Genomic DNA, 21,190 nt, shown 5'->3' on the forward strand with positions numbered 1-21,190 from the left:
TACCACTCTTAAATAAAAAGAATCGGGTGTTGTAAATATTTGACTGCTTCTTTACAAACAAGAAGGAACAAACACATAACTGGTTAAATGTCTCAAATTCTGAACTTGAAATTATCTCTGCACTATTAAGAATTGTCCACACAGAGTAAACATATTAGATTTCGAATTACTTTTTGGGAAGAATGGAAAGATATACCTACCTGCAGTCATCCCCTCCAGCACTGACAACGTATTTATCCCCACTTGTAAATCGAATATTAGTCAAATGGGCCGAGTGACCTAAAAATCGCTTGTGTTTTGCCTAAAAAATAACAACATGAAAGATCATGAGTCATCCTCTTTGGACTGTTTTAGAAAGAAAGAGTAAAAGAGTGTGTGTATAATATTTAGTATTATGTATCTAGAAGGTTCTAAAATGCTCCATAGGTTCCTAGGCTACAGGGGTCATTTCATGAAATGCATCCACCATGGGGTGTAAAGCAGAAGCTATTAAATTGTCTCTAAATTATGGGGTGTGGGGGTGTCTCTAAACTATGGGGTGTGTGTGTACATCGCCCTCCTCCCCATAGTTTAGAGACAATTTAATGCATTTATCCAGTGGGGTATAAAGCAATTTTTAAACACAAACAGGCGTGCCCAGTGGTTAGGGCAGTCACCTGGCAGATGGAAGACCCAGGTTCTAGTTACGTTGCTCCAACAAATACTTATTTATATCACAGTGGATCTGCTTTAACAGGAGGGACTGAGACACAGATCAGCCCCAAAATACCCCGTAGCTCAGTGATTAGAGCATTTTCCTGGGAGGTAGGAGACCTAAGTTCAAGTGCAGCAATGCTAAGCGTTGCAATGCCTAAGTCCTCCTTGGGTAGCCCACCACTACTCTTTTTGAATGTGCCTGCTTTCCACAGATGGGTGTCTTTGAGGTAGGCAGTATTTGTATGTGCAGATACTTGCATGTAAGGGAGACCTTTTTGTGGCAGGAGAGGGAGGAGAGATTGGGAATGGGGGCTGCAATTAAAAACCAAATTTCTTCACTTTCCTTTGGGGAGGGAGGATTTCTCTTTTTTCTTTTGACTCCTCATGCTCTGCTCCCTCCTCTAACTCTCTTCCATGCTGGCCATCACATTCCAGCTTGTGAACAGAATATTTCTGACATCATTCCATGCAGAAATTACAGATTCCTGTCTTAAAGCCTTGTCTTAAAAAAAGGTGTGTAACAAGTTCAAATCCTTGTGTAGACAATGCAATTGTTTTCATGCGAGTTACTCAGTGGCTCAAGTTAAAGTCTAGGCTCCCCATCAGAACACACCTTTTTTTTTTTTGTAGTGAAGACATGGTTTAAGAGAAACCATGTCCGTTGTTCACAGTTCAGAAAGTTGTCTCCTTGCTACAGGAGCCAGTGATGAACTCTAAATTTCCACTACATTTTCATTATGTTCTTTCTGACTAAAGGGATTTAACAGCCAAACAATAACTTTGTGACCATGAAATCAGCTACAGACAGGGACACGAATGCAACCATTTCGCTATTAATTTACACTGTGCGGTCACAGTTTGTTTCCATAACAAGTCCTTAACCTCGGTGCCCCAGTTTTCTTATCTGTAAAATGGAGATAGTGTTACTTATCCACATTTATAGAGTGCTTTGAGACCTTCATAGTGAAGGCACTTTATTAATGCAAGATGGCAACAAGTACTATTGTTAGTTTTTAGATTATTTGAAATCGTGGATTGTGGCTACAGTTATTGTATAAGGGTTTAGGAAATCCTGGATAGCAAGCAAGCTTATGAGACTATGGAGCTACAACTAAATGCATACATTAAAAAGCTATAAACTTAGGGGGGAAAAGAACTACCACCACCCTCCCTCTGATAGGGTGCCACAAAATCAAAAGCACTTTGTGTTACAATCACACAAACAAAAGGTTCTTACAAATTTTTCAGGACATGGAAAGTCAAACAGCTTGACCATGCCAAAGTCATCGCCTGTTACAAGGCTGATTCCAGAGTGAGAGACACAGGCACAGTTCACATCAGCTTTCTCAGCATGCCTGGACCAGATTCCAACTACTTCATCCCCTAGAATACTGAAATAGAAGGGTGAGAGGGCCCCCTTGGCAACTAATGCATTGTAGGAAAAGCAATAGGTTTAGAAATAATAAACCAATTTTATAGTATTCTGTGATTATGAGAATCTGAAATTAAAGTAAACAATTTACCAAAAAAAAAGATATAACATGGCTAACAAAGCTAAAAAGCATATGATGAAATTGATATGGTTAAAATTGACCAATGAGGCAATTATCAAATATAGAAAAATAAATGATGTGAAGTACAACATACAGAAGTTGAACAGAGATGTTACAATTAGAGCTAGTCAGAACATTTTTTGTGAAATATGTTTTAATGGGAAAATGCTGTTTCACTGAAATCAAAATGTTTTGTTGAGATGTATGAATTTTGATGGCATTTTTGACTGAAAGGTTCCCGAGGTCCAGGGTAGACCCTGGTCCATTCCAGAAAGAAAGAGACCCAAATCAAAAGCTAACCCTTTTGCTCTGAAAACTGACATTTCAATAACTTTCCATTTTTCAAAAACTTTTGAAAGATTTGGTTTTCATCCTACACTGGATCTAAAATACATTTCAAACCTTGAAAATCCTCATGAAATGGAATTGTTGGTCTCTGGCTAGCTTTAATTATAATGTACATGTATACTCCACAACCTGAAGAGAAACCCAGCACTGGATTATATGATGGATTATAATTTATATGCTGAAAATTTGGGATGCTAGAATTTTTCTGGATCAGGCTTGAGTATAATATATATATATATATATTAAAATAAAGTTATAATACAGTTAGGGCTAGGTCAACTGACAGTGTTTCTTTCAAACACAATTAAACAAGGAATATAATAATCAACTCACTATTAAATCATAAAATGGATAGGTGCAAAAATGGCTCGGGACCTGTTGACCTGAAAATTCTCCCCCGTCTGATACTATCCTGATTATGATCAGGAACCTTTTTGTTTTGAAAAGGAATGGGCTGCTGGCAGGACATTCTCTCTCTTTAAAGGCCCAGGGACTTTGGAATTCACTCCCCACAATGGTATGAAGTAGCTCAAGTCTGCCAATTTCAGGGCATGCTACAGATCCCAGCTCTTGTTCAGGGTTTTGAGAAAGTGGGAGATGTATGGGGCTGGTGATTTTTTGTTTTTAAAAAGACTGATTTTTTCAATTAACCTTTAGTGCATGAATGAAGGTATATTGCAGGATTTGTTATTTTGTATTGATTGTGATTTTACAGATTTGTCAAATGAGCCTAGAGCATGACATAAGTGATTTTTATTTCTATAAAAATTAAAATAAAGTAATTAAATATACAATGTAAAATAAAAACAACGTAGTTTTCAAAAAACAAAAAAATGCAAAACTTAATAAAATATCATTTTAAATATAATATCTGTTTATACAATGATTTATTTTGTATATTTTTGAATACACCAATAATAATCATATTTTTCCCATACGTTAAACAGATAGAAGTACTGTGTATAATCTAGCACTGTCTACTACACATGCTCTAATAGGCTCTGTAAAACTTAAATGATCACAGGCTTGTATTATACAGGTTTTTATTTGAAACCAATTTTATATTTTTTCCTGACTTACCCTCAAATTGCTATTTCACAGCTACTGCTGCAACACATTCCATTAACTGGGAGAATGAAATGTATGATCTCTCAGGTTGCCTTAGATTGGGGGAGGGATAGCTCAGTGGTTTGAGCATTGGCCTGCTAAATCCAGGGTTGTGAGTTAAATCCTTGAGGGGGCCATTTAGGGATCTGGGGCAAAAATTGGGGATTGGTCCTGCTTTGAGCAGGGGGTTGGACTAAATGACCTCTTGAGGTCACTTCCAACCCTGATAGTCTATGATTGCACCACAACCCTCTTCTGACAACAAAAATTACTATATTACTTCGGGGACCGAAGTCTGAGCCTGCCATAGCCCTGCTGCCCTGGGTGATGGGGGCCAAAACCAAAGCCCAAGGGCTTTAACACCAGGCAGGGAGCCTGTAACCTGAGTGCCACTGCCCAGGGCTGAAGCCCTCGGGCTTTGGCTTCGACCCCGGACCGCAGCAAGTCTAAGTCAGCCCTGGTGACCCCATTAAAACGGGGTTGTGACCCAGTTTGGGGTCCCAACCCACAATTTGAGAACTGCTGCCTTAGATGCTGGATCAAAAGCTGTAAAGGGTACTTAAAGAGAGTGAAAACTCATAACCTCCAGAGACCATATGCATTTAATACCCTGATGGGCTAATTGCCAGTGGTCTCAAGTGGAGCCTATACATTCTTCTTATGTGACTGTATAATGTACTCCTACTCTGTTGCCAGATCAATCAGGCATGTTTTTAAGAAAAATATAGATCAAATGCTGTAGCGTTGCAGTATCCTTCATGATAATATGGTCATTTCCAGACCTATGGTTTTCTTTCCAGGTGGGAGACATCTGAACTTTTACTCCAGTAGCAAAAGCGAATCTGTGAATTAGTTACCTGGTCCAACTGGCCCATGTTATTCTGTCAATCACTGCCTGGTCCATAAGCTGTTTTCCCGAAGGCACTTCATAGACCTGCCTTTTGTAAGACCCTGTAGAGACCTTTGAGGATGAACATTCAGAAATAAGAGATCATTTGAGTTAAAAATGTTTGAAGATATTTGAAGTGCTAAGGATATAATTATACACTCAATGTTATTATCAATGGCTCTGAAATAGGGTGTTATTGATAGAGCCTTTTACCCTACAGTAGAATCAGAGGAAGTATTCTGTGGAAAGATCTTATGCTTCCCAAAAATGTATACAAGTAGAGAACAATGAGAAATGGTGATCAATTTTCAATTTAAAAAAGTCTTACCAATAAAATGTGAGTGAAATATATGTACATTCCTTACTACACAGCACCCAATTAAAAGAGTAACTGTTGTAAATAATGCAGGTATAAACTGGACTTTTAGAAGTTGCTTAATTGGCCTGGGGAGGCTCACCCCAGTCTGTGTATGATCCTTTGGTGGTGAAGAGGCCACATAAGAGCTCGTATGCTATTCCTTCTCCCTGATGTTGGTGCAGCAGGGAAAATGGAGTGCTGCTAGGACATCCCTACTCCATGATGATCCCAATATTTATTTTTGGCCTGTTGGAGCCATTTAAGGCCAGTGTAAATTACAGCAGCCTGAAGCTTGCGCTTGTGACCTCATAGAAAGGGGTCAAAATGTGTAGATACATTGTGAAAGCCATGGCAACATGGGTAGAGTGCTCATCAGAGGCGGCTTGTACTGATAAGATGTGCACAGGGGCACTTTATTATTATGGTCAGGAATCTGAAGGGTTTGCCATAGTTTCCTGATGATTCCTGGGAAGAAAGATCATTTCCAAAAGGTCACAAACCCAGCTTCAACAAGGTGATGAGGCAGATGAACAGTCAACGTCACTTTTTAGTAACTCAGAAGTACGCCTATCACAAAACAACCTCACCATTTAACACAGCTATCAGTTTCTAACCATGATAGGCCCAGAACTGAAATACTGGGGGAGCTGCTGGTCAGGACTGAGATGTGATTACTGGAGCCTCATAAGGAATCTTGCATGGTGTCTGTCACTAGTATCTTTGGCATGAACAAGTGATAATAGACCTTCATGAGCAATAAATTTACTTACAAACTTAAAAAATATATACAATGATCTCAAATGACTGATACCTGGAGAAAATGACTATCTGCAGAGAAGTCCATCTGGATAACAAAGCTTGGGATATCTTTGCAGTAGCTAACTCGATTTAGCGTTGGACCCAATGTCAAGTCATAAAAATCCACTGCATTCTCACTAGTACCCACTGCTAAGTAACGAGAATCTGGACTGAACCTGAATAGATAAATAGTTTAAGAAGAGAGGTTGAAATTCACAAAAAGAAAAATTGAAGATCTTAGAATTTCTTTTTCTATTTTCTTTTCAACTCTCTGATATCAAGTATCATGGGGTTTGTTTTTTTTTGCAACGTAGTGTTACAAAATGGATCCAGCTCTTATTCTAAGGGATGAAAGACAAGAGAAAACATACAATTTGTCTGGTCCTACTTTCTCTTTCAGCATGATTGATTATTAGTAATATATTGACGAAAACACACTGTTTACATCTTCTATCTCCCCTCCTTGTGACTCTCCTCAATCAGGAGTCACTCTTTCTCTTGTGCTACCCTATCTCTGCTGAAATTTTCTCTCCCTCTAAGAGGCTGAGTTGATTTCTTCTCTTTTGAATCTAGAGTTCTGAACTGGGCTCACCTATGACAGAACCCTTCCATTTCCCCTTCATTGTAAGTAATGTCTGACAATACTTACTGACATCTCTACTGCTTAGGTTCCAGCTTTCTGTTCTACTCCATCTTCATATGTCTTTTTTCTCTTTATGCCTTGTATTGAAGTCATTATACTCAGCTCTGTAAAGCATTCACTCTATTCTATGTCTCTGCAAAGCATTTTGTAATACTCTGTACAATGGATACTATACAAAAGTAAATTATATTGTATTATAAAACTATTCTCAAAGCACACACTTTGAAAATTACACTGGATTGGGAGGGGATTAATATGGTGTTTTAGGTATACGAACTCCAGGTAAATAGCAACTTTTGCATATGGGACTTCCTTATAAAATAAATCACCTTATGTGGGCAGAGTTTTTGTTTTTAAATTATTGCTTGCTTACTTTATCAGCTCATTATTATCACATTTCAAGGGTAGATAAATGCCATGACTTTTCTGACCTTATGTCTTGGATAGCAGATCTTCTGTCCCTTTTTTTCCCCCATATTTTTAGAGAGGTCACCAGCAAGATAATAAATTCTCCATTTTTCATGCCAATAGCCACCATGTCCCCCTCGGGGCTGTAAGAAACAGTACGAGCTGCATGTCCCAAACTGACTTTGTTCAGCATCTTCTGTGAGAAAATAAAAACCAGGAAAAGAGGAGTAAATGTTTCTATTTATGCATGTTCCAAAATAATCCATAACCAACAGTTTCTCATAGTATCCACTGAATGTTATTTTTATTATGCAAAAGGTAGTGTCACAATCACTATACTAGCTTAGTTTCTCAGACTATGGTATTTTAAATCCTCACTATTGAATAAATCTCTGATTCTTTTTTGCTAAAATTATAGCTGCTTAGTACTATTAACTTTACATCTACCTTTTCAGCAATGTCCCAGAGTCTCACTGTCCCATCTTCTGCAGCAGAAAGGAAAAAATCTCTTGAAGGATGTGTAGCCAGTCCCCAGATAGGTCCATCCATATGACCATTAATTAGAATGTTACATGCTGCATTTTTCTCTCCAACTTCAATTATTTCAGCATTCCTTGTCCCAACAAGAATTTTTCCCTGGGACAATGGTGAAAGAATTATTACTGTAATAATATATTAGCTAATACTTATAAATAGTAACAAATGAGCCATGGTTATAATTCCATCAAGAAGGGCTGCTGAAATCAAATAAGGATTAAATTTTGTTAATGAAGAGATCGGCATGTGAATCTTCTGATTGTCTGAATTTCTGTTCACAAATCGGACAGAAGATATAAAACGGAATCATTCTCTGCCTCCAAATTTAACAGAATGTATTCAATTCAAGAGTTGTTATAATGGTCTGGGTGCTAAACACAGAAAGCGATCTTTTGTCATTTTTTAATCAAGTTGTATACACAATGTCATCCTAACTGGCACTAGTATTTCCTTAAGTGTATTTATGTGTGGACTGGAAAGTATGCTTTATGACAGATAATCTACAGCCATGGAAAGCCTTTAATTTAAGAACATTTAAAATTATAAATTAAAGTTAGATTCTTCAGTAACTCTTTAAATTGACATCAACTTGTATTAATTATTCAAACTAATAACCATGAGAAAAAGGTTCTGCAATAACCCAAGGATTGACAGCAATATATTAAAAAGAACATGCCTTACTTTGCCTCTACACACAGAACGAACACAGTCAGTCATCTGTCCTGTTTCCAATCTGAAGGCACGACATCGCTTCAGCTCCTGATCCCATAGTTTAACAGCCCCTCCTTCCTTTGATCTAAAAAGATAGTAGCCAAAGACACTAAGTATGAAAGCTAGCTCGTATTTTAGTCAATTAAAATATTTTATTACTTAATGTAGTTTAACCTCCCCATTTTTTCCATTTAGCTTATTCCCTCCTAAGAAAACCCACCCCGAAAAAGCATGGAACTAAAATGACATTGTCTGCCATCACACTCTTCACTGTTTGTGTGTTATATCCATTTCCCCCACCCTGTCTCTGTCTTGTCTATTTGAATTGTGAGCTCTTCAGGGCAGGGACCCTCTACAACTCTTATAGTGCCAAGCACAATGGGGCACCATTCTTCATTGGCCCTTAGGCACTAATGTAATAAACAGGGTAAAGGCATTATAAGTTTATTCCTTAAAGATTCCATTAACATTTGTATAGGAAAAATATTAATATGCAATATATACCAGTCTAAAAAAATAAAATTCAGGTTATATATCAATAAAGTTTATTTATTAAAACTTAACAGTTTTTAAACCAAGGTAGATTTGCTTTTCGACTGTTTTAATCTCATCTTTCAAAAACACATACATTCTTTGATTTGAATTAATTATGTGTATTAATCTATAAAGATGATCAATTTTGCTGAAATCTCTAAATTACTGTCCAGAGGAAAAATAAATCAAAGGCATAGTTAGATTACAGATTCTGTAATTCATATGGTGCTCCTCAATTTCCTTCACTGTAATGCTTCTTCCCTGCTGTAGTGAAATGGCATTTAGAAAACTCTTCTGTCTAGCGACTAAAGTCATATGATGTGAAGAAAGGAGTGGATTTCCCAAACCACTGGTTTAGTACTATATGTTAAACGCTATCTGTGAGCCATAACAGTATAATTCTAAAACAAGGAGAAAGTGAAGGAAGAGAAGAAAATACAAGAAAAGAAACTGAAAAGGAAAACTGAAAGAGAAGCAATGGGGAAGGTATTGATGGGGAAATAGAAAACAGAATAAGATTTGTAGCATGTATTTTTAATTATTATTATTGTTTATTTTTTATTCAGTGCCTTTAATGTTCTAGATGCTTCACAGAACAAGTAAAAGACATGGTCCCTGTTCTGTAGAGTTCATAATCCACAAATGGAAAAGGCATGAGATGACAGATAATGGGGATGAGGAGACAGCAGCAAAAAGGCCAGATTCTCCATTACTCCCTTCTTGTACTGGTTACAGAAAACAAGGTCAGTGGGGACTTTAAATTATTTTTGTGTCTCCCTAATTTTGGTCCAGAATAGGGGCCTTCCAAGTTCTAAACACAACTCTGAGCAGCCCAATACAGCCTCATAGAGCAGAACTGAGACACAAGGGTAGAGCAATAACACTGTGTGGTTATTTTGATAGGCTGTGCACGCTCCGTGGCGGTTAATTTTAATGATGTATTTTAGCTATAAGTGTTACTAGACCAAAGCATTGCATTACATTTCTGCTAAATGATTCAACTACTTATCATGAGCAACTGCTGTTTTTCAATAGATAGTTATAAATATTGATGTGTAAGTACGCAGGCTTCCATTGCTCTTAAAAGTGGTCTCATAGCATATCTTCAGAAATCTGTGTGGTCAAAGCATCAGCCAAGTATGCAAATATGTTGCATACATCAAGTTCCCAGAGGCGGTCATCCATACATATTTGATTAGTAAGACAGGTGGAGAGTTTGAGAATGCAATTCAGGGAACAGAGGGAACAGAGGAGGATATCTGGCTTTTAGTACTTTTGATCTACATTAAATGCCAAAACATACACACACAATTACAAAATACTTTTGTCACCATTTTTTCAGGAAAACTGATATTTCCTAGTGATTTCCATGAACAAACATACTACAAAATTATATGTCTCTGTGTTTTTAGATAGTCTGTATAGTTTACATTAAAAAGTGTGCAGTGTGTTTTGAGATTATTCAGAATAGAAGACAATATACAGCAGTTATGAGTTGATTTTATTCTTACCTTTTTCAATATATTCATTAATTCTTTTGAACCTATGTGATAAGAATACCCTTTTGGCTTTGAGACACTCAATATTACATTAGAATGTGGAGAAATAAGTAGCAAATAAAAAGAACATATTAAAAGCAAAACATCTTTAAAAATGCAAGACTATTATTTTAGGGAAATAATCATTAATTTGATGGAGTTTTGTATTTGGATGGGGTGTACGTTAACAGCTATCTCCAAGGGAAAGGAAAAGGATCTCACCAAAATGGAAGGAAATATGTAGTGTTCTGCAATACTGAATCTTGCTGAGCTTTCAGTCTCATTAAATCTGCTGTGTGCCATTGGCATCTGCAAATGAGGCTAGAGGAGCAGAAGACAGCTCCCTCTCATGATGCTGCTTTCCTCTCTACTGCATCCCTTCTAATGCCAGGTCTGAAAGTGTAAAAAGGGACTGGAAGAAAACTGGCACTGGTAATGAAAATAAAGGATCTTCTTTTTGAAATCTGATTAAGAGAGACCCAAGGGCCATTCTATTGAATAGGTGCCCTTTAACCTCTCAAGCGTCTCATGAGTTTTCCTGACAAAGATATCTGTGTAAGAAAGGGGTGGTCAATTTATATTTCATGGCAAGGGAAAATTGATAAATTCATTGTTGCAGTTCAGGGCAACACCACCTGTATTTCCCCTCAGTGGTCCAGCAAGGGCCCTGTTCTCAGGCTTCCACTGTATGTAATGCTCCCATTGTAAAACTGTTTATTTCTGTACTGTTTAAAATTATTTTTTTCCTAGTCAGTCTTAATCTTAATAATGAAAAATCATCACAAAATGTTTGAAATAGCTTGCATAGGTGCTTAAATAAAGTGACTGATGGTAACTACTGGAATTTCATGTTCTGAAGCACATTTGTACAGCACATAATATCTTAGTAAAACATATTTGAATGATAAAAAAAAAAAGACTCACGGTCTTTCTTTGCCTCCTGTTACGATTAGACCATCTCTTAGTGTAGTGTACATTGTGAACACAGGCCCATTGTGAGCTTTGGCCACAATGCGTACCAACACATGATCTTTCCAAACACAAACATCTCCACTGATGGTACCTGTAAATGTCAAGTTATTCTGAAAAGGGGGGAAAATATACTTATCATTTGATTCTGAATAAGTCAAGAAGAAATAAATTTAACTTTTGAAATAAATAAATAATAAACAAATTCTACATTTTGGGCTAGACTGTGGCTTTATTAGTCATTGCTGTAAAAGTGGTGTTTGTAGAGGGATACAGACCAATGGCAGATCCCTGAGGCACTCTGTCTGCAGAGGAAAAAGGCAGGCAGATAGCCTCCAAGTTAGAGGGTGAGCACACAAAAGAGAATCAGTTGTTATTCACTTTTAAAGGCACATGGTCTTCTCCGGTCAATGTGGAAGAAGGACAGAGCAAAGGTCATGCCTAGGCTGACATGTCCAGCACCACAGGGAGCATGAACACTCCCTTCCTGCACTGAGAAAGTGCAAGGTATGGGATTTAGGGACAGGGCTCTCGGAGTCCGTTCCGCATCATCCCTTTGCACAACCATGGAACAGCAGACAGGAAATCAGGAGCAGCTAAGATACTAGTTAGTATCATATTTCACACAAAAACAGTAAAAACTATTACTAGTTAGTATCATGTTTCATACAAAAACTATTACTACAATTCTTCAAGCACAATGTTTGATGGAAATCATCTTGTGTCCAGCTATTAGGTACAGCACTTCCCTCAATGGAGTACAGAGATGGTCAATTTAAAAAAGGAAAGTAGTAAGAATCTAACTCATTGAAACATAACTTGGTTTTCTTTAACTGTGCCTCCTATTTTTGAGGGGTAGTAAAGTTAAGCTTAACTACTTTAGGTATTCAAAAGCAATGATATTGAAAAATATTTAAAACCAGTAACAACTAAATGCTTATTGTTGGGAAGTTCAAATTGTTTTTGTTAAGTGCAGAATTCTTTATGTTTCAAATTATTGGTGATATGTAACACGTAAGATAATATATCAATGTGAAGAAAATACATTCCCTTGATTGACTCTGCTGATTTTATCTGGCACTGGTTTCCCTTGAAGTCACATCTCTATCTAAGGCACTAATATAGCCTCCATTATCATAGTATCTGAGCTCCTCACAATCTTTATGATGATGATGATGATGTTATATGCATTGAAAACATTTAATTTCCAGGGATCCCAATTCACTTTCCAAGCTATTTACCGTATTTACATGACTCATTGCCACCCAACACTGAAATGCAGCTGATTCTGTGCAGGGAATGACACAGCTGTTTATCTGTGTACAGCAATATCACATAACATTAAATGACTAGAAGTGAAGAAAAATATATCCCATCAGGCAGGAAGTATACATGGGAATGTGGCCAGGAAACTGCCACTAAACACCATCCCCATGCTTGTGAAAAGCTGCCCATACTTTAAAAAAAAAATTACTTATTTATCTAGATTTGTATGCAAAAGTAAAGAAAGGCACTTATCCACCCTCCCTAAGCACCCTTGCAATAAATTACTAAAACAGAAATAAAACTGAAGTGCCAGCAAAAGACAACACTCCCCAATAGTTTCACCCCTCTCAAACTTCACCCTTAGATGCAGCTTGGACCAACAACTATCTCTTGCACTGTGATACAAAGGTCAACTGACTCAGATTATACCAGACCAGAAGAGGGAAGCCTGTTCCAGAGCTAAGGGCACCTCAAGGAGAACGCTCTACACCCAGCCCCCTCTTTTAAATCAAGGGGAATCCAGCTCAAACACATCTGCCAATTGCAACTGTGATAGAGAGGCAGTCTGTCGAGTAGGGAAGTCCCAAGCCATTTAGGGCTTTAGAGGTCACAAACAACAATTTAAAGTCAGTCTGGAAACCAATAGGCAGCCAGTGTAGATCATACAGCACAAGTGTCATGTTCTGCCATTCAGAAGCACCAGTTAATAAGCAGGTTGCCACGTTGTGCACCAGCTGAGTTTTTTAAATTTATTTAAGATATAGCACCATGTACAGCACATTGCAGTAATCCAGTCTTCAAGTGACAAAGGTGTGGGTCCTGGTTTAGAATCTCAAAGAAATGGTCACAATCTCTTAGCATGGTGCAGATCATTTTAATAGATTCCAAGGGCAGAAGAAACAATGTGATCATCTAGTCTGAATTCCTATATACCAAAGGCCATAGGACTCCTCCAAACTAATTCCTTTTGAATTAGAGCATATCTTTTAAAAGAATCCACCATATTTCTTGGTACATTGTTACCATGGATAATTATCCTCAAAGAGCATTTCTGGACACTTTTGCTGTATGATCATCCCACAGCAGCTGGGGATGCAACAATACACCCAGTCTGTGAACAAGAACCACCCCATGGTGGGCCCAAAACCTTAAGTGGAAAAGTTATTCTCTTAATTTCTTCTGGTTGCCTTTCCCAATTTAACATCACCACCTCAGTCTTATCTGGAATGAACTTCAGCCAGCAAGTTCCCTGCAGAATTCCACATAAAAGTGCCTTAAGGGAAGAGGTACTACCTCCCTGTACCACCTTCTGGGAATCTTTAGGCAGGAGAGAACAAAGCCATTCTAGAGCATCTCTGCAGTCCACAGACAAGTCTTCATGTTTAATGAACACAAGAGATGAGAATCTCAGGTTTTAGGACTCAGCTGAAAGAGGGCATATTACAATGACCTAATTATGATGGTGCTACTGAATATTGACTTGAAGGGAAAAGTGGTACCTACCGAAACACCAAACAACTTCCCACAGATGCTAGATTTCTCTTGGGGATCTCCCATCCAAGTATAGATCAGTCCTGATCCTAGTAAGATATAATGACCTCACCACCTGGGGTGGTATAGCTGGTTTTTTATACCTTTTTATAAACTTTCTACATTAAATGCATACCACATATTGTGACTTAATCCCCCCAAATTTGGATCTTGCTTAGTTAAATTTTGTCTTGGAATAAGCATGGCTGGAAGATGGACATTTGTTACCCATAGGTCAAATTTGTTACCCATAGGTCAAATCTTCCTATCATTTTTTGTAAAGTAATAAAACAGAATGGGACTAGACAGGAATATTTTTAGTGATCAAATATCAATACATATGAAGTTTATACAACACTGGGAGTATCTGAATTCATAACCTTTTTCTAAACAGAATTGATTTCATTTTAATTAAGAATAAGCTCTAGAAATAATAAGTTTTTGTAAACTATACAGTTTATATACTAATCAGCAGGTTATAGCAGTCTATTATGCAAATAGGCATTTATGGCAGAAAAGTTCAGGATAACTCATTTTACTACATATACAGACATGGAAGAATAAGATGTAAAAATAATGTTTTGTATCTATGCATTTTAAAAGAATTTGTTAAGGTACATACAGCTCCAAAAGCTACAGATAGCATGGTCTGCATCCGGGCATCTTCTATTAAACTCAGTAGCCCTTTTTTACTGAGAAGAGCTCTTCCAGCAAGGGTCCAAAACCTCACATGTTTTACTCCCACTGAAACAAACTGGGTATCTGAATCCGGTCTGAATTCTGCTACAAATATACGTTGGTTATGACCAGCTCTGCTGGCAATTTTGGCACCTGGCAAAAAGAAAATGGAGAATTTGAATTTACCACAAAAATATGTCTTCTCCCAACAGAAGAATCCTTTACTCTGGAGCCTGATGAGTTATTCATCCCCACAATAGTAAAAAAAGTAGCTGAAACCCCAAACTGTTCCTCCTATATAAATCCTCGAATGGATTATCTCCAATGCTTTAAACGCTAGAAAACTATACACATATACCAACTACGTACCCAGCGTAGGTAAAATTCCAGAATAGAGAAAGGTGGTGTGGGGGAGAAGAATGAAATGAGGAGACAGATCAAGAAGAATGTAAGACTGAAAGACCTGATGTCCAAGACAGCATCTGGTGAAGATGCTGTGTCTACTTATAGGCTGTAATTTTCAAAGGGGCCTAATGATCAGGGCCCTACTCCTATTGTATTTCAATGGGAATTGGGAGTCTAACTACCTTAGGTCCTCTGAAAATCACAGGTCTAGCATCCGGTCAAAATATGCAGAGATTGCCAGGGGGCTGCTTGGCAGATTTTCTCCAAAGCTGCTCTATTTCTCTCTGTCCAAGATCAGTAGAGTACATTCAACAAAATCAGTCTAAGACTCAAAGATGGTGCCTTTCCAGCCTATACATAGTTTTCAAAATTAGATGTTCTGACCCGTTTGAAGATAGTCTTCTTAGATGCTTTGTTCTTCCCTGCAGAGCAGATGAACAAAGTATCTGACTACCTAAAGTACTTTGTCCTATCCAGGAAGCATTTGATGGCTCTGTAGCTATCCAGATGGAGCCATATGAACTTTTGAGGATGAGCAAGTTTAGGACAGTGGCATCTTGACTGAAATGGTAAGGAGAAACTTACTAGACAGGCCCTTACTAAATATACTACACAGGCTCTATCTTTGCCCATGTCCATGCTCAACACTGCACAGTTTCTGTAGGGACCTGACTGGACACTAACCACATATGATGACAGACACATATAGTGGGGGGTCATTTTCATTACATGCACTCATCACTCCTGATGGATTTCTCCTTGGTCAGCAGAGACCACCAGACGGGAAGGTGGCCAGTCAGTGCATAATGTATCATGTCGGCACCCAGGGTTCAGGGCTCTGGTAGGGTTGCCAGATGTCCGGTTTTAGACCGGAACGCCCAGTCAAAAAGGAACCCTGGCAGCTCCAGTCAGCACTGCTGAACGGGCCACTAAAAGTCTGGTTGGCAGTGCAGTGAGTCTAAGGCAGGCTCCCCACCCTGGTTCCGAGCAGCTCCCAGAAGCAGCGGCATGTTTGTCTCTAAGGCACATGTCTGTCTCCTGCCCCCGCCCCAAGTGCTGGCTCCGCTGCTTCCATTGACTGGGAACCGTGGCCAATGGGAGCTGCAGGGGTGGGCACCTGCGGGCATTGGCAGCACACAGAACCCCCTGGCCCCTCCACCGAGGAGCCAGACATGCCGCCTGCTTCCTGGGAGGCACATGGAAGCCTGCCTTAGCCCTGTTGTGCCATGGACTGGGAGCCACCTGAGGTAAGCACTGCCAGGCTGGAGCCTGCACCCCAATCCATTGCCCCAGCTCAGAACCCCCTCTTGCACCCTAACTCTCTCCCAGAGCCCACACCCTGCACACACTCCCACACCTCAACCCCTGCCCCAGCCCTTAGTCCCCTTCTGTACCCCAAATCCCCCATCCCTGACCCCAACTCAGAGCCCACAGCCCCAGACGGAGCCTGCACACCCTCCTGCACCCCAACCCCCTGCCCCAGCCCTGAGCCCCCTCCTGCATCCTGAACCTATCATTTCTGGCCCCACCCCAGAGCCCATACCCCCAGCTGGAGCCCTCACCCACTCCGGCACTCCAACCCCCGGCCCCAGCCCGGTGAAAGTGAGTGAGGGTGGGGGAGAGTGAGTGACAGAGGGAAAGGGGATGGAGTGAGCAGGAGGTGGGCCCTCAGAGAAGGGTTGGGGGTCTCAGGAAGTGGCATGGCAGGGGTGGGGCAAGGGTGTTCGGTTTTGTGCGATTAGAAATTTGGCAACCCTAGGCTCTGGGTGCACCAGAAACTTTGTAGTCATGATCTGGGTAAGGACTTGCCAGTTGGGAAGGGGAGAGAGAGAAGGAGCATGACAGTGCAGAAGAGAGGAGGGGCAACAAAACCCAAGGTCATGTGGCCTAAAACCTTGAACTCAGAGCAGAGATGCTATGAATGACTGTTTAGTTGGGCATGTGATGTAATTCCAGAGATTATACAGAGGGAGCAGTTTAGGCATCACTTTTCTGAGAGTTTCAGCTTCTTCTGTGGTCTTTGTGAGTGAGTCAGTCAAATCTCTAGAGGACTCCTTCTGGGTGTGAAAAGATTTATATTTACCAGAAAGGAATAGATTCAATACAAAGCTGAATGAAACGTAAGGTTTACTTTTATTATTATAAATGGAGGTCAAAGGATTTTCTTATCCAGTGTTTACAAGGATGATGCACTGGAAATACATTTGGCAATTATCACAATAGTTAAGCACATTTATCTTATTTTTAACTTGTATAGTATATGCTATGAAACATTTATTACAATCATTTTTATCAGTTGATAACAAAAAATTTTATGTTGCAATTTTGGTGTGTGCTCTTGATTGACTTAGGGGAAATATAAATGTATTGTACAAACACAAATGCTTTCCTACCTTCCTGCCACTTCCAAATGGTAATGGTGTGTTCAGGATCCAGCCCTACAGAGAGGAGAAGTTTGCCAGTGGCACTGAAACTGACTGAACAAACTCCCTTTGAATGGTAGCAACGCAGTACAGATAGTGTCTGTTTGTTCATTGCATCCCACACGTGGATAGAAGGAGCTGTAGCTAAATGAATATAAAATCATCGATGATTTGTTATATGCTTACAAACAAAGGCAACATTTTTGCTACTGAAAGCAAATGAGGTTTTTAACACTAGAAAAATAAAATTGTTTCAGTTAAAAAAAAAAGGGAGATTTTGGTCTCACCTTATAAACTAACTTTTTGAAACAAGACTACCAGTCTGGACTCTGGGCTTGTTGTTCCAAATTATATTGGTGCAAGTAGCTTCACCCTCTAGTTGGTTGCTGAGCTTCTGAAACCCAACAGAGACCCTCATACCAGCAGTCCTCTCTTGTTTTCAACCCGAGTTAAATTGTCCTTAGCTTGAAACATTAACTCAAAATCTGAGAACTTTGAAACATACCTTATCTAGTAGTATGTAACTTGTTACAGGTTTAATACTTGGGTGAGGCTTTCAGACTGGTGGTTTCTGCAGAAAGTCAGTTTACAAGAAAAGAACAAAATTTCCTTTTCTACAAGGTGCCCACCAGATTGGAATGCGGGCTATACCTAGCAGTATGCCAGCTGAACCACTGGTAAGCTTACTGAGGTAGAAGAACTAGAGGTGTTTATCTTGGTATGAGTTACTTAGATTGTAAACTCTCTGGGGTAGGGATTGTCTTTCTACAATATGCATGTACATTATTAATTATGGTGATGATGATTATTGTAGCGCCTAGAAGTCTCATTGTGCTAGGCATCACAGAGACAGTCCCTTCCAAAAGGGCACACAGTCTAACCATGGCTTGCAATCTGTGTATAGAGCCTGGTACAATGAGGCCCCAATCCTGAGTAGGGGTTGGACTTTCAGAGGTGTGTAAGTGACTCAGCAGCACAAACCTACTTGAAAAATCAGTAACAACCTTCGCAGAAGGAAGACAGAAGGACTCTCCTTCAACTCATGAAGAGGCCTGAAAGAGTGGGTCCAGAAGGCTCTTTTCTGCTATGAAGATTTCCTTCATGCTGTTACATAGCCACTTTGGTTTAACCAAATAGAAACCCTCCCTCTGCTCCTTTTTTTAAACTTTACATAGCACAAAACAGGGAATCAAATTTGTGAAAATCCTGGGAAGATTCATTTGGTGTATAGGCATCCAACTTCCTGAGCTAAGAAAATTACCTTGTCAAACCTCTCCTAGAACAGGTAGACAAGACCTTGGAACATGTTGAAGACTGTTTTCAAGTGGACCAATTTCTGAGAGCACACTAATTCACTCTTCTTAAGGCTAATAATAAACCCCATATGAGTAAGCAGCTGTACTGACTCACAAACTACTTTTGGAGCCTCTAGAGCTGACTGAGCTTTCAGAAGCCTGTTGTTGAGATACAGCAGAACGTGCTGGTGGGGGTGGGAGCAATGCAAGGATAAAGTGTCAATTAAAAGTGCTCTTGACCCAGAGCAAAGCAAATATTTTTGATGTGATGGTGTGATGTATATGCAGGTGTGTTTTTTTGAAAGTGAGGATGCCTGCAGGTTCAACCCCTGCTATAACTATCTGGGTTGTCTCTATTTTGAATTTCCTGTGTGGCACAAGGGGTTTGGACCCCATTGGGAGTTGGGCATCTGAGTGTTAAAGACAACTTCTGTAAGTTGCTTTCAGTTAAGTCTACAGCTGATAGGGGATGTGGTTCAGACCTGGGTCTGGGTTTGCAGCAGGCTAGCGGGTCTGGCTCAAACCAGACAGAGCACTGAAGTCCTAAGCTTCCAGGGCAGGAAAGCAGGGGCAGAAGTAGTCTTGGCACATCAGTTGGCAGTTCCCAAGGGGGTTTCTGTGAACCAACCCATCACCCCCTGAACTGCAACCCTCTGCCCCTGCCCTCAGCCCCCCCAAACCTGGAGCACCCTCATCCCTGGCCCCACCCCAGAGCCCTCACCCCCTCCCATACCCCAACCCCCTGCCTCAACCTGCAGCCCTCTCCTGCATTCCAAATTCCTCGGCCCCACCCCCCAGACTGGAGTCCCCTCTGAGCACCAAAGCCCTCATCCCTGGCCCCACCCCAGAGCTTGCCCCACAGCCCAGAGCTCTCACACCCCCACACCCCAACCCCTTCCCCAGCCCTGAGCCCCCCCAAACCCAGAGCCCCCTCCTTCACCCCAAACCCCTCATCCCTGGTTCCACCCCAGAGCCTGCACCCCCAGCCCAGAGTCCTCACCCCCCCGTACCGCAATCCTCTACTGCAGCCCAGAGCCCCCTCCCACAGTCTGAATCCCTCGGCCCCACCCCCCAGCCTGGAGCCCCCTCCTGCACCCCAAACCCCTTATCCTCGGCCCCATCCCAGAGCCAGCACCCCCAGCCCAGAACCCTCACCCCCTCCCACACCCCAACTCCCTGCCTCAACCTGAAGCCCCCTCCCCATCCCCCAGTCTGGAGCCCCCTCCTGCACCCCAATCCCCTCATTCCCAGCCCCCCCAAGCCTGCACCCCCAGCCAGAGCCCTCACCCCCTCCTTCACCACAAGCCTCTACCCCAGCCTAGTGAAAGTGAGTGACTGTGGGGGAGAGCGAGCCACTGAGGCACGGGGAATGTAGTGAGTGGGGGGTGGGGCCTCAGGGAAGGTGCAGGGAAGGGGGCGGGGCCTCAGGAAGTGGAGGGGTTAGGGTGTTCAGTTTTGTGCAATTAGAAAGTTGGCAACCCTATCTTCATCTAGACTCCACAAATGTGAATTTGAGTAAGTCTACAATAGGGTTAGCTGGAAGAAAAATGTGGTTCCCTCTGTTTGCGCTCTTCTCAAAATCTCTGCCTTGATCTTGCTCCTCCCTCATGAAGGTCATGGTCTGCCTGCTGAGTATCTGTCCTAGCATTTTGTGGGGTCTCCTCTCTCTCTTTAGTCAGGGTAAAGGTTCCATGGGCAAGCAGGGCAGAAGAGATCTGCATTAGAATGAACTAGACCTGTTCTGCAGTCAATACAGCATTTCAAGTGCCATTCTGATCCTGATGCCAGCAAACAATTTGGCATGGAGATACTTAAAACATCATAATGAAGAGCAGCAGCAGCTCAGATTCTAGTCTAGTAGCTCCACAAAGGAGAGAGAATATAGTGCAGGACCCAGGCAATGCCATCAGGAATTATATAGGTTTATTAAGACATAGAAGGTCAAACTAAAGCTGTGCTAGGAGGGTGAATGAGGCAGCAGAAGTGCCTAAGTGGGAGTTAGTGGAGACATTATGCAGTACTAGAGGGGTTCCTCCTGAACTCATGGAAACAGCCATATTATGGTTACCTCTTACATAGGAGTATTGGTTGGAAAAAGGCTCCCTTGTATGATCTCTCCCATCCTTAATGTAACCTTCATTTGGCATATTCAAAAAAAATCAACACACTTCAAAATTTCACTGACCATGTGCTCATCACATGCATAATTTTTATCATATTCTCTATATACACACAAACCCACTTTTATGCATCTCTGTGTCTGATGTGTGACGAACAACTACAATGATTGCTCAACAATGAACTCACTCACACATGATGGTGATGGATCCTTAAGATTACAGTTAAGATACAATTTATTACTAAAGACAGCTCAATTGCAATTGTCAAAAGACCCAAAATGATTCATCACAAAATTAAACTGACATAACAACAATCATTTTGGATCACTGGTAGTAATTGCACGACAATCATACAATAGATATGAAAGGTGGTTATTTTATTCA

General features: G+C 40.6%; 1 protein-coding gene and 1 long non-coding RNA gene across 2 annotated transcripts in view; one reads left to right on the plus strand and one right to left on the minus strand.

Moving 5' to 3' along the window:
- Nucleotides 1-21,190, minus strand: part of EML5 (EMAP like 5) — a 301,798-nt gene that overhangs the window by 8,626 nt on the left and 271,982 nt on the right. The window contains exons 33-42 of the mRNA XM_073349376.2: nt 17,362-17,535; nt 14,508-14,716; nt 11,045-11,202; nt 8,019-8,133; nt 7,248-7,436; nt 6,824-6,996; nt 5,763-5,925; nt 4,562-4,665; nt 1,934-2,087; nt 201-301 (exon numbers count right to left, since the gene is read on the minus strand). Of these exons, the coding sequence (XP_073205477.1) occupies nt 201-301; nt 1,934-2,087; nt 4,562-4,665; nt 5,763-5,925; nt 6,824-6,996; nt 7,248-7,436; nt 8,019-8,133; nt 11,045-11,202; nt 14,508-14,716; nt 17,362-17,535 (1,540 nt within the window). The remainder of the gene's footprint in view (nt 1-200; nt 302-1,933; nt 2,088-4,561; nt 4,666-5,762; nt 5,926-6,823; nt 6,997-7,247; nt 7,437-8,018; nt 8,134-11,044; nt 11,203-14,507; nt 14,717-17,361; nt 17,536-21,190) is intronic.
- Nucleotides 17,949-21,190, plus strand: part of LOC140913287 (uncharacterized) — a 33,687-nt gene continuing 30,445 nt past the window's right edge. The window contains exon 1 of the long non-coding RNA XR_012159521.2: nt 17,949-18,068. This is a non-coding gene — a long non-coding RNA (uncharacterized LOC140913287). The remainder of the gene's footprint in view (nt 18,069-21,190) is intronic.

The sequence above is a fragment of the Lepidochelys kempii genome, chromosome 6 (assembly GCF_965140285.1).
Source record: "Lepidochelys kempii isolate rLepKem1 chromosome 6, rLepKem1.hap1, whole genome shotgun sequence".
Lineage (NCBI taxonomy): Eukaryota > Metazoa > Chordata > Testudines > Cheloniidae > Lepidochelys > Lepidochelys kempii.